The 17234-nt window shown below is 48.0% G+C and overlaps 3 protein-coding genes across 9 annotated transcripts in view; 2 read left to right on the top strand and 1 right to left on the bottom strand.

Moving 5' to 3' along the window:
* The window catches only part of RABGAP1 (RAB GTPase activating protein 1), an 83391-nt gene that overhangs the window by 64986 nt on the left and 1171 nt on the right, over positions 1-17234 (bottom strand). Inside the window, exon 2 of one of the 4 annotated variants that reach the window (XM_040531289.1) lies at positions 16629-16771. The gene's annotated coding sequence lies outside the window, so the exon portion shown is untranslated. Of the gene's footprint in view, positions 1-5185; positions 5511-5899; positions 5994-16628; positions 16772-17234 lie in introns of those variants that run through there. The other 3 variants (XM_040531286.1, XM_040531288.1, XM_040531290.1) reach the window with 3 other exon arrangements.
* Positions 6016-13859, top strand: ZBTB26 (zinc finger and BTB domain containing 26). Of its 4 annotated transcripts, XM_040531292.1 has the most exons (3): positions 6415-6483; positions 7549-7621; positions 8471-13859. In XM_040531292.1, exon 3 carries the CDS (start codon positions 8481-8483, stop codon positions 9795-9797), a length of 1317 nt encoding a protein of 438 aa, XP_040387226.1. In that variant the 5' UTR covers positions 6415-6483; positions 7549-7621; positions 8471-8480; the 3' UTR covers positions 9798-13859. The 4 variants fall into 4 exon arrangements, with proteins under 4 accessions (XP_040387228.1, XP_040387227.1, XP_040387226.1 ...); XM_040531294.1 differs by lacking the exons at positions 6415-6483; positions 7549-7621 and adding an exon at positions 6016-6089; XM_040531293.1 differs by lacking the exon at positions 7549-7621 and having other exon boundaries at positions 6401-6483.
* ZBTB6 (zinc finger and BTB domain containing 6) lies at positions 14148-16813 on the top strand. Its single transcript, XM_040531295.1, has one exon. It carries the CDS (start codon positions 14176-14178, stop codon positions 15379-15381), a length of 1206 nt encoding a protein of 401 aa, XP_040387229.1. The 5' UTR covers positions 14148-14175; the 3' UTR covers positions 15382-16813.

Genomic DNA, 17234 nt, shown 5'->3' with positions numbered 1-17234 from the left:
GCTACTGGAGCACGCTGCACATACAGTCACATTCAACACCCCTCCCCGAAAAGAGAGTTAGATCCAACTCGTGACATTTTGCACTGAGGCTGCTCTAGAACCTTGGGCCGAACGGTATGCTGTGAATCTGTGCTGAATCTTCTGTACTGGAAGGAACAATAAAAGATTCCAAGAAGCAGGAAGAACAGCGTAGGCTGGATCAGTACTGAGAATCAGAGCCAAAAGAGAATTTTAAAAGCTGGAACTGGCACTGAGAGGCAGCTGAAGAAAGGAACAAAAGGTGAAGTTCAGCTGCACACCTTGAACTCTACAGCACAGTTCTCAGAATCCATGACTCAAAACAGACTGCCGTGATAAAAACGGCTGATTAAATTTCCCAGAAACCCAATTACACCCTTATCGTGATGGCTTGGGTCTTTGCTTACTCCCGAGCACGACCAAACCCAGAGGCCTTTTCAACCTCAAGCTCGGCCTTCCACTCGGGGAGCGCTGTCCCAACCTGGCTCCCAGCTGAGCAGCCAAACAACAAAGGCACCTGGCCTAGCCACAAGCACGGCTCATCACATTCCTCTCTGAACCAAGAACAATGCATCTGAAAATAGCAAAGCCTGCTTTTATTTCTGTCAATACCCTTCTCCACAGCTACCAACAGGACTTGAAAATCTGCCAGGACGACAACAACATTTTTTTTCCCCTGGGTTATTTTTAACCTGATTACTTTCCCAATCGAGTCACTTCGTGGTCCTGAAAACGTTCGGCTGGACATCTGAAGCAGTGCGTAAGATGAATAATGGATGTGGGTTGTTTGTGAGTAACAACATACCTGTGATTACTGTCTTGCCTTTTCAATTGCACGATGTTCACATATCCCTTTCAAAAACATTTTAAGATGCGCTGGCTTTCCATGAAAGTTACTGGCTGAGAAACATAGACAGTTTGAAAAGTTTTACGCACTGTGTGTGTCTCTGATATTACGTGCAGCTACCTTAAAGGTAGGGCATAGTTCTCATTTTTAAGTTGGTATTGTTTAAAATGTTAGTATCAAAACAGTTCTCAAGAAGCTCCTTACCGCACCATCTACATAATACACAGATTATCTGATGGTAAAATCAAATGTATTGAAACACAGAATAAAAATAAGCTTAAAACACTTAATATGACCCCAGCTTTACTGCTTTCATTCAAACAGAGCAAACTCGTCTGCCACACTAAGACGCACGAGTAGAAGAGCTGGCTTTGATCACAAGCAGCGCTGAAGATCACCCAGGCAAGGATCAATTCAGCAATTTATTTTGGCACAGCGTGCCTGTCTTGAAGCCTTAATTTCACCTACTTCCAAAGTCCTTCAATCTGTCACCTTTCACCAGCATTAACCTCAATTAAGGAAAAATTATGCTGTGCTTTTGTGTACTCCTTTTTGTGGTAGTGTGGTGGAAACAGACAGCACCCGTGGTCCTGGAGCACAGCTGGCTTAGCCTAAGCCCCGCAGCGGTTTCACAACGCAGAATTGCAACAGCAGAAGGTCCTGATTAGCCCAACTTCGCCAACCTCACGTTGAGCAAAAGTCTTACTGAGATTACACAAGATAAGAAAGCACAGGAAAGGGGAGAACGTAGTAGGTTGCTGGACGAAGCTTCTGTCCCGTAGCGACGTACCAGCAGGCGAGGCTCGATTACCCAACCGCTCTGGAATCAGCAGCAGAGGTTCATCAGATTGACACCCAAACAGAGGAGTTGCAAAAGCACTGCCTTAAAATACCAAAAATACTACAACGTTGCCTCAAGTTAACCCAAACGTGCATAATCCCGTACTTTGCTTTGCATGCACTTTATTTCTCCTGGTGCTTGATAGCACTTTGTTTCGGGCAGATTTCCGCACGGACTGTTTTACCCGAATCAGGAAACCGACGGTGGCAGCACCCACACCCCAAAGCCCACGAGCTCATTAAAGCACGCCGGTACACTGGGGCGCGCATCAAAGACCAGCAGCAGAGCAATTACGTGCAGCAGGCTTATGGCTCCTCTGGAATCAAAAGAAGAGCAAAGGACAGTGACAGCGCTCATTAGTGCTATCTGCAGCTCGTGACGAACCGAAGCTTTCTCTGCTGGCAGTTTAACGAGTAACGAGTAAAACAGGAGCTTTCAAGTTCAGCACAGCTTAGGCCCGGACACAAACCTACACCTCAGCAATGTATTTGCCCGAAGGTGTCTTTACACCTCCGTGGGAGTCAGAATGTCTGGGTAAAACGCATACCAAGAGGCAAATTTTTATTAACTTCTTTGCTCACCCGTTAATTAAAGGGGTATCCCGGCCCCTCCCCAGGTGAGAGACCATTGGAAACGGCTGCGAACTGAGACAGGCACCACGGCCGGCTCTTGGGCCACTGCCTTCAGCTTTGCTTAAAACTCTGGTTCTCAGGACAACTCACCCTCACTCTGCGCTTGCTCTCGTTACACAACGCGCGTCCAAGAACCAAACTCTCTTTTAAGCAGCAGTCTCGTTTGCCACCAAAGCAACCAACCAGCTGAGGCAACCCACCTTACTCTCACTGTTTAAGATAACGTGCAAACGGACAGCAAAGATGCCCTGCACCGTGTAAGATCTCAAGCAAGGGGGAGACAAACCTATGAAATTTCAACAGTAGTTCAGCAGATTTATAAGACATTTATCCTTTACTTTCCTACCCTCTTCCCAAGTATTTGCCACCTGGCCTGCAACTTGAGATCAAAATTCTCCTCGCAAGTGCTTAGGAATGAACTTAAAAGAGCTTCAAGCCAACGGGATATAAAAGATAAAACCTTCCATCTTACATTGCTGTGAGACACGGAGGCCTGAACGCCACCGTGAGAGCCGAGCACTCGTAACTGCAGCTGGTTTCACTCCACGGAGTGCCAGTTTTCCAGTATTTAGGAAGTCCAGAGCCACACCGAAAGGCAGGAGAGCAGCAAAATCAATGCCGGAGCTGTGAGCTTCCCTGGCTGCTCAGAGCAGCAGTTACCTTTACGGCAACAGCACGCTCCGCACCGAGTTTAGAGGCGAACACAATGCAGAACAATTTGGGGAGGCGGTTCAGGGCAGGAGAGAGAAGAAGCGTGAGAAGGGTGTGCAAGCTAGAGACAAAAGGTGATTTTTTTTTCCCCATTCCGAACCTCTCGGCTTTTATCCGTCAGCAGCAGCTCCTTTAGCAATCCCACGGTTAGAGCACAGCTGATGAATGCACCAGGTACAGAAGAATGATACAGTAACGTTAATTAAATTACTGAAGAAGATTTTAACTCAAGAAGCTGCCTGAAACAACAAAGCTAAAAATCTCCTCATGCAGAACAAACCTATACCCTCTACCCCCTACAAATAAAAACCCAGTAAGTGTAACATTAAAAAACACGAAAAAAGAGGTAGCTTACAGCCAAGAAACTGAGGTGACTGACTCAGTACAAATTCATTCACTGAAAAATAACGTCTTTTCTGGTTCTATTTCTCGGCCTTCACTTTCCTAGTTTGCAGCAGCAGCAACTCCGTGCGAGTGAAACGTGGAATTTGTTGTAGAGTTCAGAAGCTTTAAGGTACACACCCCAAAGCTGGTTTACGACAAATAAGCCTGCATCCTTTAGGATTTCTAGCTCCTTACAGCCTTTGACAGCTGTGATTTTTTCTCCCGCTCAATTCAAATAGGCCATAATTATTATCTTTATAAATACAGTGAGTGAAAAAGTGTGGAAAATGCTACAGCACGACGCTGTCACTGCAGGCAGTCATCCAGATGTTTCTGTCTGAGCAGCCTAAGAAATTTTCAGAACAAAACTGGTGTCACACTGACAGACATGGGAAAGGAGCTGCGGTTCGACTTTTCTTGAGCATATGCACAGAGCCTGGATTTTACTGCAGCTCTGGAAAAAAATCATACAAGGAAGATCAATCACTAGCAACCTTTTTCTTCTCACGTATCATATGATTAGTCTGCATAACCGTACGTTTGATCTTTACCCACCGCTCTTTCAAGGAGACAGCTACAGCCTTTCCTTCCCCGGGCAAATCATTCTCAAAAGCACCGAGAAGTATTTTTGCGCTCCAAGTGAAGCAAGAGAGTCAGGGGAACACTGCGTGTGAAAAATCAAGATTTAGGATAACTGAAGAGAGCAATTAATTAGCAAAATAGCAACTGCAATACTAAACTTTCTGCTCATTTTAAAAGACTCTGACAGCCACAGATGTTCCCGCTAACCTCAAGAGACAGGCGGAAAGAGGTTTTTATCTGCAGATAACGCTGCCTCCGATGTCACCGCCACTCCTCGAGAGCAGAGCACACCCATCGCGGGGAAGCTGGCGGAATCACTCCGCATTTTACGCAGAGCCAGGAATCGGACAAACACAAGAGTTAAGCTAACGCAACCTTTGTTAACAATCCTTAGCAGATTCAAAGTTGGTGCCAAAATCATTTTGCTTTTACTCTTCCTTTGAACTATTTGCTCAGAGGAGAAAACTGTCATTTCAGGCTCTTGTTACAGGCCAATTCGCAACCCCAGGAACACGCTGCAGGCCCTGGGAAGCCGTGGCTGGTGACAGAAATGCTGACGCTGCCTCAGCTCGCCCGTCACAAGAACGTGGCTGGGATGAATTAACCCCAACATCCACACCCTGCGGCCGACGCTTCGCCAGCATCGGGCACATCCAGGGGCTGCCTGCGCGGGGCTGCACACGCGGGACACACGGACGGCCTGGTGGCTGGGGCAGAGCGAGAGGCAGCGCAGCCGGTGCCGGGCACGCTCTGAAGATCACACTCCGCATACTTCCATGGTTCCCCTCTCGCCAGGATTCAAAGAGAAACGCAGCGTTATGCTGACCGGGCAGACACAGCGCTTTAAAAACACTCTGTGAAAGAGCTGGAACAGGAGTTAGGTGCTGCCAGAAGCTGCCTGCGCTTGGATGTGGAAAGCGAAAGGAAAGCCCTACGCCAAGCTCAATTTGTTAATTTATTTACTGTGTACACAAAACGAAGTTTGCTCAAGTCCTTGACCTTTTAACGTTCGGTAGAGACCTTTAAAAAAAATAAGTGTTTCTGTAATTTAACCAGCAACGGGGAAGTCCGTGCAGCTCTGCATTTTTTAACAAAGCAGCTACAAATCCCAGCCGGGTTTAATAAAGCCCCGTGAGCTGGGTGGATTTGGGGGCGCCGATGGAGCTCTACCTGCACACCAACGCAGCCAAGCAGCACCCGATCTCCAACGCCTATTTCAGAAGAAAGGCGCTGCTTCGCTGCTCCCAGGCGTCTCGGTGCTTCAGCTCCCTCTCCTCTCCCCAAACGACTGACCGGGCAAAGCCGGGTGAGGGACAACCACAGATTTTACTTCCACCGCCCCGGTTTTCGCTCCGTTGCCAGCAGCCCGCGTTTCGGGGTGGCCGCGCACGGTGCGGCCGGTGACCCCTCCCCTCCCCTCCCCTCCGCCCCGGGCGGACCCGAGCGGCCGGGATTTACCCGCGGGGGCCGAACCGAGCACGGACCCGCGGCCAGCACGGGGAAGCCCGAGCGAGGCTCCGAGATTGCGGCCCGCGCACCGAGCTCGGCGCTGCGGAGGCCGAACGGCCCCACCGGCCCCACCGCGCCCCCCCCGGAGGCGGCCCCGGGGCGCTCGGCGCGGCGGGAGCGGGACGCGGGGCTCGGGGCACGCCGAGGTCGGGGCGGCTCCGGGAGCGGGGCGGGGACCCCCGGAGCCCCGGGCACGGCCCCGCCGCCACCCGCTGCCGGGCGGCTCCCGGGCCCTGCCCCGCGCACGGCGGGGCTGGGGCTGGGGCCCGGCGGGGAGGGGCGGGAGGGGGCGCGCCGGTACCGGAGGGGGGAGAATGGGGAGGGAGAGGAGGGGGCGGCCCGGCGGAGCGGGCGCGGGGCGCGGCCCCCACCTACCCCGGCCGCCGCCGCCGCCGCCGCCTCCCGGTGCCGGGCCTGGGCCGCCGCTGCCGCGCCCCACGTGACCGGGCCGAGGGGCGGGCGCCCCGCGAGGCGCTTCCGGGTGCGGGGGGCGCGGGGCGCGGGGCCGCTTCCGGCGGCCGAACAATGCGGGCCCGCGGCGCGGCGGCGGGGGCAGGCGGCAGCTGTAGGTGCAGCCGCGGGGGCGGCGCTGGGGGCAGCGCTGGGGCCCGGCCCCGGGCCCGGCGGGCGCGCGGCGCGCGGGGGGCGGCCCCGAGCGGGGGCCCGGAGCGGGGCGCGGCCGCCGCCCCCGCCGCCGCCGCCCCCCCCGGCCCCGCCGCCGCCGCCGCCTCCCCTCCCGCCGCCGTCCCGCGGGCGGCCGGGCCCGGCCGGGAGCGCGGGGGGGCGCGGGGCCGCCCGGGGGTCGCGGCCGGGCCCGGCGCTGGGGCGGCGCGGTGCCGGCCGCGGGCGGCGGCTGACGGCGGCTCTCCTCCTCCTCCCCTCTCTAGGTCCGTAGCCGGAGGCCGCGGCGGGGGCGGCGGCAGCGGGTGCCAGCGGGGGGACGCGGCCCGACGCTCCAGGTACCGGCCCCGGCCCCGGCCCCGGCCCCTTCCCTCCGGCCGCTGCCCCGGCGAGCTCCTGCGGCTCGGCCCGGGCCGGGTCGGGCTGTGCCGTCGGTTCCCCGGGCCCCGGGATCTGCGCGTGTCCGGGCCCGGCCGCGGCTCCCCGGGGCGCGGCTCCCCGAGCGGGCAGCGGGCCCTCGCCGGGGGGGCACCGGGGGGAAGGGGCTGGCAGGGCCGTGCTCCAGCAGCGTGACGGCACCGTGCTTTAACGGCGCTTCCACTGCTTTGTCCCGCATAACCCGAGGCCGGCTCACTTGTAGACTCCGTTGCTTCCTACAGAATAATGAAAACAAGTCGTTTGGTATTTCTTGAAATTCACCGAAAACGCTTGCTGCAGCCTTTTTGCCCTGCAAAGCAGATGAGGCAGGCAGCGCTGGCCACAGGGTGACCAGGAGGCTTGTGGCTTTACCTTCTGTAGATCTAACAGAATTGTGCTACAAACGGTGCTGCCGCTGTTTCTGAGCGCTCGGTGCCTTGTTTCTGAAAACTCTTGAAATCCTTTTGTGGTTTTCGTATGTCACGCACTGGAAGATATACTTGATGCATTCGCGTAGTAAGGCTCCGAATGATATCTGGTCAGGAAACTGAAACAACTCTGACAACAGTGTCACCAAATACTGCTAAAAATGTTCTTGGTACCCCGTCTTGTTCATTCGTTCATTTACACTAGGCATGACTCCATTTCCTGTTGTGTTCATTGACCTAATATTTCATGCCCCAAGAGAGCAGCATCTGCTTTTATCTATAAACTTCAAAGCTTCTTGTCAAGCTTTATGTGGTGTTCATAATAGTGGTGAGGTGTAAGTTTTGCTTTGTTTTGTTATTTTATCTCACCAAACCTTGCATCGTTTAGTCTCCTGTGATTTCTTCACTTCCTGCAATCCCAGTTCTCTGGCAGGATTATTTAACAATTTCATCAAGAATCAGTGTAGCCTTATAGGTTCTTAAGAGAACTGTTGAAAGACAAAATATTGATACTTGTCTTATGGAAGATTACTGTTCTTCATTCCCAAATACTATCAGAGAAGAACAAACTTCCTAGAGGAGTGATCTTTCAAAGAAGAAGACAAGGAACAAGACTTCCTACATTCCCCAGGTATTCAAAACAGGGAGGCTAGAAGGTGTGATTTATATAATGAGGGGTCATACAGCAGAATTTTTCTTAAATCTTAAAAAACATCAGACTTACCCCCCTGTCCTCCCCCCCCAAAAAAAATCCTCAAAAAAACTTCCAAGGCAATGTAAAACAGTCACTTCAACCCAGTGCTGCGGATACTGAAAAGCTTGTGTAGTCCTTTCTGCCAAAAGACAGGTTAGCCAGAGTTAGTTACTTCCAGTGAGACAATTTATCCTATATCAATACTCCTGAAAATCATGAAGTGTCTTAGAGGAACTGTAACTCTTAGGAGTAGTAGGTAGTAGATAGACAGTTAAGAGGGAATTCTCTGTCTGGCAGGTTCCAGGTTCTATCTCACCTTGAATTAATGTGTTATGAAAGCTACTTAGCGCAAAAGTAAATCAAGCTAAAGAAGCTCAAGGAACATTGTTGTATTTGGTAAAGACAAAATCTCTGAAGAGTTGCAATGTGGAAGCAAAACTTAAAAAGAGTTAAGGCTGCTAAAAATACTTCCAGAGTTTCCGTTTAAATTCCATACGAGGAGTGTGGAAAACATCTTAACTCTTTAAGATACTGCCTCAAGAGGATTTCTGTCATCACTTCTACTTCGTATTCAGACTGCATCAAATTAAAAAAAAAATATAACTGCAAGGCAACGTGCAAACCTGATATTTTTTTTTCAGTTTTAAAGTCTAACATGCTTGACTGTTTACCTAGGGCAAAACATGATGTCTCATTGAGCACGCTTTACTTTAGAACCTTCTGACTTGCAATCTAGAAACTAAAAAAGTTCTCACTTGTTTTTTTTTCCTTGCTGCTTTTCTTTAGGTGTGCCAAAATGTCAGAAAGATCAGACATTCTTCACTTCAAGTTTGACAATTATGGAGATTCAATGTTACAGAAAATGAACAAGCTGAGGGAAGAAAACAAATTTTGTGATGTTGTGGTCCATATAGATGATGTTGAAGTTCATGGGCATAAAATTGTATTTGCTGCTGGCTCTCCCTTTTTAAGAGATCAGTTCTTATTAAACGACTCCAGAGATGTAAAAATCTCTATACTGCAAAGTTCAGAAGTGGGGAGGCAGTTGCTTTTATCCTGTTACAGTGGCATTCTGGAGTTTCCCGAAATGGAACTGGTCAACTACTTAACTGCTGCAAGCTTTCTGCAGATGAGCCACATTGTGGAACGCTGCACACAGGCGCTCTGGAAGTTCATCAAACCGAAGCAGCCATTGGAGAGCAAGGAATGTGAACAGCAAAGTGACTCCTCTGAGCTGAAGGAACATCCAGAAGACGAAGACTCTCTGCAGCAAGATTCACCTTGTATTCAGCCCTCAGAAGACAGTATGGACATGGAGGACAGTGATATTCAGATCATCAAGGTGGAGTCCATTGGGGAGGTAACGGAAGTTAGGAACAAGAAGGATCAGAACCAGTTTATTTCTTCTGAACAAACTGCTTTGCATTCCTCAGAGCCTCAACACTTTCTAATCAACTCCACTGTTGAAAACAGAGCAAGTGAGATAGAGCAAAACCACCTCCACAACTATGCCCTTTCGTATGCCGGCAGCGATAACATCATTCTGGCCTCTAAAGATATGTTTGGGCCTAACAACCGAGGTATAGACAAAGGCCTCCAGTGGCACCATCAGTGCCCAAAGTGCACGAGAGTATTTCGGCATCTGGAAAACTATGCTAATCACTTAAAGATGCATAAACTATTCATGTGTCTACTCTGTGGCAAGACATTCACTCAGAAAGGCAATCTCCACCGGCACATGAGGGTGCATGCAGGCATCAAACCGTTCCAATGTAAGATCTGTGGGAAAACCTTCTCTCAGAAATGTTCCTTACAGGACCATCTCAACCTGCACAGTGGGGACAAGCCCCATAAATGTAACTACTGTGACATGGTTTTTGCGCATAAACCCGTTCTGAGGAAACATCTTAAACAGCTACATGGTAAAAATAGCTTTGACAATGCCAATGAAAGAAACGTTCAAGACATAACAGTGGACTTCGATTCATTCACATGTAGCGCTGCTACAGACAGTAAGGTCTGTCAGCAAGCTGACGCAAGCCAGGTACTGGATGCAGGGAAGCTGCCTCAGGCTGTGCTCAGTTTAAGAAATGATAGCACCTGCGTCAATTAAGCAATTAAAAGCAGCCCTTTGTGGGGATCATGACTGAGAGGAGCAAACAGTTGGCTTGGGCTCTTACCTAAACTAGTGGTTTGCTCTGAAAGGCTATGGATAGATGGATGGATGGAGGGTTGGATTGCAGAAACTGGCAGGTCTTCAGCCATCGTTCTTAGTCTTACTTGATATCTTCTGTGAATAACAATCTTCCTTCAGGTTTCTGTCTGTGTCTCTACTGTGGATTAAGAGGTTAATTGTTTCATTTCTCTCTGATCAGGAGACTCAAGACTAACACCTTTTGAAAGACTGTTGCTGTGGGCTGCAAGTAAGCCATCTGCTGTACAGTCAGAGGCTTCTCTGTGTCTGGGCAGATGGAGGAAAGAGCAAAGAGGACAAGTCTGTGAGATAACCCAGTTATTATTTTTTAAAGCACTGGATCACTGAAAAAGCACTCCACATAGTGCTAATTTGTTTTAAACTTACCTCTTAAAATTATCTTTCACCAATCTTACCCCTAGACCCCTACAGTTGAAATGAAGTATTTTTGCGTCACTTTTTTGCCCTTCCTACACTATTTCAAGAAACTACTACTGCCAATCAACACTATCTTAAAAGCTCTCAGGGTTTTTAATGTTGGCATGCGTTTTGAAAAGGTAAAACCCTGAATGATTTGGCAGGGTTAGTTGATGGTTGCATAGAACTGTTTGAAGTAAGTTGCAGCTCTGGAATCTGTGAGCGCGGCACCTGGAGTGCTGGTATGACTATTTCACAAGCCGTCATACCGAGGGTCGTTAAAGGGCACTTACCGTTGTACGTACTGAGACCAGCTAAGCACTTCAGAACTAGAAGTTATTATCTATCTTCCATAAATTTTGCTTCAAATAACCACAACAGTTGCTACTTTCCTAATTGGTTTTAGAGCAAAGTTGGAATGGAGAAATACTGCTTTTTGACACTGTGAAAATACTCTGTTTTTTAAAAGCTGCAATGTATAGTAACTCTGTGCTTTTCCTTTTTTTTTCCTTAGTTCTTGTATATCTCTCCTCAATAACTAGTAAGGGCCACATGTCAGTTAAATTAAAAAAAAGAAAAAAAGAAAAAAAAAGAAAAGTACCTGCCACAGGAACATTAACATGAAGTTTTTTGATTTCTTGGATACTCAAAGAACACTTTTTTTTTTAAGTGACCTACATAGTTCATGACCATTAGTGTTTTACAGAGCCTACGATGAGGTATAGGTAGCACAATTTCCGTAGTTTAGTGTATCAGCTATTGACTGTACTCAGCAATACCTCTTGTATACCGCCTTAAACATCAAATGTAGCGGGAATGGCATATTAATTGGGATTCTAGGATGATACTGTATTACTTCTCAAAAGTGCCGTGGAATTATCCACATCCCAATTGGGCTGAAAGAAACTAATTTCTCATCTGAAGGACACCATTCCCAGTAGAAAAGCACTCATTCTGTTGAAGTGTAGCATAGACTAATAATCAAGTGGCAGATCCTTGGTGGAGAACTGCTGTTTGTATTTGGAATAAGTATTTCTTCCAATGCAGCTCTTTTCCTCAAGGTTTGCCATGAGGCTGAGATGATGCTTCCTACCTAAAAGTAGTACTGTCTGTGTGTCTGAATGAGGGGTAGGGGTGGGGGGAGGCTGCTACTGTATGGTTAAAAATGCTAAACAGGTATGACCAAAGGTATGTTAGAGCAAAAAATGTTTTGTACGTAATTATCAAAAGTTGGTCTTGGTCTTCAGATACGTGTATGTAGAAACCAGGATTTCTTTGTGCAGACATTACACTGATGGACAGTAGAAAGTGTTTATCTTGCAGAACGTTTTCAGAAATCCACATACCTTCGAGTAGCAAAGCAAGGTGATTCTGTGAATCAGTTTTTGCAATTGAGTTTTTAAACTACTGTACTTGACTGTTACATTAACTATTATTACATGGACAGCTATGAAGTAAGCAATGGAAATGGAGTCAGGGCATTACGTCTTTCAAGTTGTAGCAAATATGTTTAGGCCTAAAATATAACTATTTGAGACTTTTAAGAATTATTGTTCAGGTTCCAGGGGCAGAAAATGGGTAGGCATGGGAAGAAAAGCTGTTTTTCCTTTTCAGTAACCTGCTTTCAGAATCACTTTGAGCTAAAACAGGCCGTGACAGTCGCATCTGACCCTTGTATTCTGACTTCAGGAAGAATCTTCTGTGGTGTTGTAACATTTTTATAACGTTATCTACTACGTGGAAATAAGTTACAGCTCTAATGTCAAAAAGAAGATAGAAATGGAGAATAAGAACTTGCAGGGCCAGGTGAACATACTGTAAGGATTTAGTGACGTATCTAACAATATATGGATACGGATACGATAAAGAAAATGGTCTTCTGCCAGAGAAAGGAATAGAACTGCAGATGCTAGAAGAAAAGTGGCAGCAAAATGGACAGTATTGAGAACTTTGTCTGGGAAGTTTCTTCATGGAGTTACTGAGCTGTAATGCTACTGCATGGAGGACATAGCTTGTGGAAGTAGCCATGGGCGACCTGAAGTTGATTTGAAGAGACAAGGGGTTATCCTAAGAAACAAAAAATGATTTGATCAGGACATCCAGGTTTTCCATCCACCCTGTGCTGTGGCGATACCAGCTTCTAAGAAGGCTGAGACTGCTGGCTGTTCATTTGAAAGGCTGCTTGTGTCATTTGGTGAGACCATGGCAGAAATAAATGGGAAAAAGCAGAAATGCAGAAGACTGCTTCTTCAATGAAAGCAAGACAGATCCGTTGGATGAAAGGTGTCTTCTTACAAATGTCTGTGCTTTTGGCCTCACAAAAGGGTGCAGACCAAAAGATTTATTCAGGAGACAGCGATGTAGCTCCAGAAGCGCTAGAGATTAAGAAGGCAACATGCTGATGGCACAATGTGAAATGTGCCAATGGTAAGAGTTCATGTAAGGTTTGCCCCTATATGGAACAGATGAGTGAAGAGTACAGAAGAGGTATTAGAAAAGCAAAATCTGGCTATTGCCTCTTCCCTGAATTAGATTAAAATGGAGTGAAAATTATTATAAATGGAATATACAGAGGCAGTGTGATTATAGAATACAATGAACTTAATTGTCCATGTATGTAAAATGTTGTCTTCATTGCAATGTTCCAGTTAGTGAAAGACTAGATCCAGTGGTTGTTGCTGCTGATGCTGCGTATTCAGACAAGGACTATGGCAGTTATAATCTGTGTGTTAATGTGTAGAATACTATTTGCTGGTAAGTGGATAGTCTCACAACTTAATGTGCTGTACAACTTCCTGCATATCCTAAAAATAACTGGTCTATTACAAAAATATTTTAATAACTCCTCGAATATAATAGGATTTTTTATGTTGGCATTTTATTTATTTGATATAGAAGAGAATTCTTAGAACTCTTAGATTTACCAGAGGCTGAGGCTCACCGCCCTGCTGAGGGGTGGTAGCTCGTGCAGCACGCGTCCCCGCTGAACGTGGGGCAGCTGCACGGCCTCCTGTAGAGATCAGGGATGAGTCTTTCTGTCATTTTTCGTTCTGAGGACGTGTTTTGCAAGTTACTAACTGATATAATCGAAGCATCAGTCTCTCTTCCCCAGCTTTTTGGCAAAACTTGGAAAGCTGCCGCTGAACTCCTGTTGAAGTAACTTTAAAATGGTGCGGGGCCGGTTTTGGTTCTGGAGTCGTTGGGAGGAGCGAAGGCGAGGAGGGAGAATCAAAACTTGATGCGGACCGAGCCGTGAATGGATCTAAGGTCGCGTTAAGCCTCGCTTACGCAGAGAGGAGAAAGGAGGAAAACGGCCGGCGCTCGTCACTCGGCGAGGGCGGAGGAGGCCGAGCGACGCCGTGCTGTGGGACTGCCCCCGCCGGACCGAGCATCAGCTACCTCTTCAGGGACCGGGCAGGAGGCTCGTCCCCAGCGGCGTTACCAAAGCAGGCGGGCCGGGGCCGCGGGAGGGGGCCGCTGCCTCGCTACCTCTACCGGGCGCTGCGCCCCGCGGCCGCCGCCGTAGCAGTGCCAAGTCCCGCAATAAACGTGCTGCTAACTCTGCCTCCGCCGCCTCTCGTTTGTCCGCCGGGGAGGGGAGGGGCGGGGCGGGGACGCTTCCGGCGCCGGTACCGGTACCGGAAAGGGCGGGCGGACGGGGCGGGGCCGGGGGAGGCGGTTCCGGCGGGCGGGCGGGCGGGCGCGCGCGGGAGCACCGGGAGCGGCGGGGAGCGGGCGGGGAGCGGGGCGGCGCGGCCGGAGGGGGGCGGCCGGTTCCGTGGGGCTGCGAGGCCTCGGCTCAGCCCGGCCCGGTCGTGCCCGACCCGGTCCCGTCGGAGAGAGGCGGCCCCGGTGCCGGCGGCCCCCCGGGAGCGCCGCCATGGCTGCGGACTCGGAGGTGCTGCACTTCCAGTTCGAGCAGCAGGGCGACGCGGTGCTGCAGAAGATGAACCTCCTGCGGCAGCAGAACCTCTTCTGCGACGTCTCCATCTACATCAACGACACCGAGTTCCAGGGCCACAAGGTGATCTTCGCCGCCTGCTCCACCTTCATGCGCGACCAGTTCCTGCTCAACCAGTCGCGGCAGGTGCGCATCACCATCCTGCAGAGCGCCGAGGTGGGCAGGAAGCTGCTGCTCTCCTGCTACACCGGCGCGCTGGAGGTCAAGAAGAAGGAGCTCCTCAAGTACCTCACCGCCGCCAGCTATCTCCAGATGGTTCACATCGTGGAGAAGTGCACCGAGGCGCTGTCGAAGTACTTGGAAATCGACGCTTCCATGGAGAACGGCAGCCAGGCTGCGGAGAGGTGCCATTCTTCAGACACGGAGCTGAGACGTAGGGACGATGTTTTGGATAAAGATTGCGAAATAATCGAGGTTTCAGAAGATAGCCCGGCTAATTTAGAATTCTCCATTAAAGAGGAAAATGGGGATGTCTCGCAGCCTGCAGCACAGAGCTTGGACTCGGAAAGAAAGGAAACAAAAACCCCAGAAATATCAACGGTTGAAATAGGATATAAGGATGACGAAATTTGTATCTTCAGGATGGACTCTGTGAGTGTCCCTAGCGTAGAAAACGATCACTTTCCTCAGCCTTGCACCTCCTCTAAAACAAACTTATACTTTCCAGAAACTCAGCACTCCTTGATAAATTCTACGGTTGAGAGCAGAAATACCGAAACGTCAGGAAATCACTTCCAGGCTTTTGTCAATGACAACCCAGAAGGGACTTCGAGTCTGATGAATGGGTTTCAAAGTCTGGATGATTCCAGTAATTCATGGCGGCACCAATGTCCAAAGTGTCCGAGGGGATTTCTGCATCTTGAGAACTATCTTAGGCATCTAAAAATGCACAAGCTCTTCTTGTGTTTGCAGTGTGGTAAAACGTTTACACAAAAAAAGAATCTCAACAGACACATCCGGGGGCACATGGGTATCCGCCCCTTCCAGTGCATGGTGTGCTTGAAGACGTTTACTGCCAAAAGTACCCTCCAGGACCACTTGAATATACACAGCGGTGACAGACCCTACAAGTGCCATTGTTGTGACATGGACTTCAAACACAAGTCTGCTCTTAAAAACACTTAACGTCTGTTCACGGGAGGAGCAGCAGCGAAAAAAACAAACCTGAGTGCTATTACAAAAATTAAAATAGACTATGATGAATAGATGGATGGCTGTGGAGCTGGGTTACACCAAATGCTCCCACCTAGTGAAACTCCAGATGTTTAACAGATTCCCACATAATGGAGAGAAGGACACATATGTGACTGGTGAGCAAAGACAGGTCCTGAGAACAGCGATCTTGCCTGTTGCATTGAGGCTGCTATCGCTGTAAGTGTTCAAAATGCGTTTACTGTTTGAAAGTAAACCATAAAATAGGGGAAAATGTTTCATGCCTCTAGTGTCCCTGAAGTATCTAATTTTTATGCAGCTAATCATGTTTTGTGCTCCCTTGTTTCATGGGTGGGCACTGCCGATTTTCAAACTCTTACTGACATTGCAATAAGCTGAAGCCTGAGCTGTGGCGCTCCTGATCTATAATGGCTAAGGGAAGGAGATGTTTGTACTTATTCAGCAAGTCAGTCGCTCCCACCCTGTTCATGTGTCGCTTATGGTGAAATCATCTCCTTAACTTGACCAAACTTTGCTGGATCTTTCACCAGAAGAAAGGTACATTCTCATACTCAAATCTGTGATATTTAAGAAAGAACACACAACAAACAAAATCAAGGAAGCTTTCAAGTTGCCTTTTGCAAATAGGGAATTGGTAAAATAGGGAAAAAAAGTATTGCCTTGCAGTTCATTTTTTTTTTAAACTGGATAGTCTCATTAGACTGACATGCATTCAGTTTTATGAATGAGTTCTGAATTGTTCTAAACTTTTGGTTGATGATTTTTTCTGTCATACCAGTGTTTAGTGCCTGTATTTGACTTACTAAGTTAGTCCTATCTGCTGTGTTACAACATTTGTCTTTTTTTCTTTTACAGATCTTAGATACATATACTAATGTGAAAACTTAAACTGTATGCTGTTACATAACAACATTTGCTATGTTCATTTTGAAAAACAATTCTTTTATATCTTGAACAACATAGACATAGAAGTCTTATATACTCTGGTTCTGTGATACAGTAAAACAGTAACTGCGTGTGTTTGGATAGCTGTGTTTGTACTTTGTCAAAGGTCATTTCAGTTTCATTGTAAGTATTGAAAGCTCTGTAATGCAGAATCTTTATCCAGTACCTGTCTTTGACTGGTATATGTTTCTTTCATTTAATGTGATATGAATAAAGAGTCAATTCAGTTTCTATTACAAGATAATGGTACTTACATTAGATTCTCTCCAATTAGCAAAAAGCAGTAGTTCTTAATCTTGTCTGTATCACGAGGGTACACTTTCCTTCAAATTTCGGAAGTGCTGCTGTGAAGTTCTTGATGAGTCCAGAAGTGTGACACTTGTGCTCCATAGCTTGGCTGTTTTGAAAATAAAAAACAACAATTTTTCATGTCGATTAACAAGTTTAACTTACTTTACTGTGACTGTACCAGTTGTTGTTTGGGGTTTTAGTTATCAGTTATGTGAGGGGTTGGGTGCAGTTTCCTGGTACTACCTGTAATGGGAACAATCAGCTATGCCAGCGTTAGCATTGTCATCATGTATTAGAAACTTTAATTGAGGAGATTTTAAGAACTTGCTTCACAAGGTGTTTTTTAATCTCTTAATTTGACATTATTCACCACTTAAAGTACGTATTAGTTGGACTGTAATATTTGCAAGTCCCAGTTCATAGTAGGCCTTATGTGTGTGTATGCGTTCCTCCAATATCATGGAGTCAAAATGGGCAAGTACTGTGTTCTGAAGCTGAGTGAGTCACCAGTGCGGTATTCCTTCAAAAATTCACAAAAAGTTTAACTTGTTTAAGTTTTCTTGTGAGTG

This window comes from Cygnus olor, chromosome 19 (assembly GCF_009769625.2).
Source record: "Cygnus olor isolate bCygOlo1 chromosome 19, bCygOlo1.pri.v2, whole genome shotgun sequence".
In the NCBI taxonomy this organism is placed as follows: domain Eukaryota; kingdom Metazoa; phylum Chordata; class Aves; order Anseriformes; family Anatidae; genus Cygnus; species Cygnus olor.
This window is presented reverse-complemented; position numbering and strand designations above follow the sequence as displayed.

Bases quoted from the DNA above. Each gene is read 5' to 3' on its own strand.
- ZBTB26 (XM_040531294.1), top strand. From the start codon at position 8,481: ATGTCAGAAAGATCAGACATTCTTCACTTCAAGTTTGACAATTATGGA.
- ZBTB6 (XM_040531295.1), top strand. From the start codon at position 14,176: ATGGCTGCGGACTCGGAGGTGCTGCACTTCCAGTTCGAGCAGCAGGGC.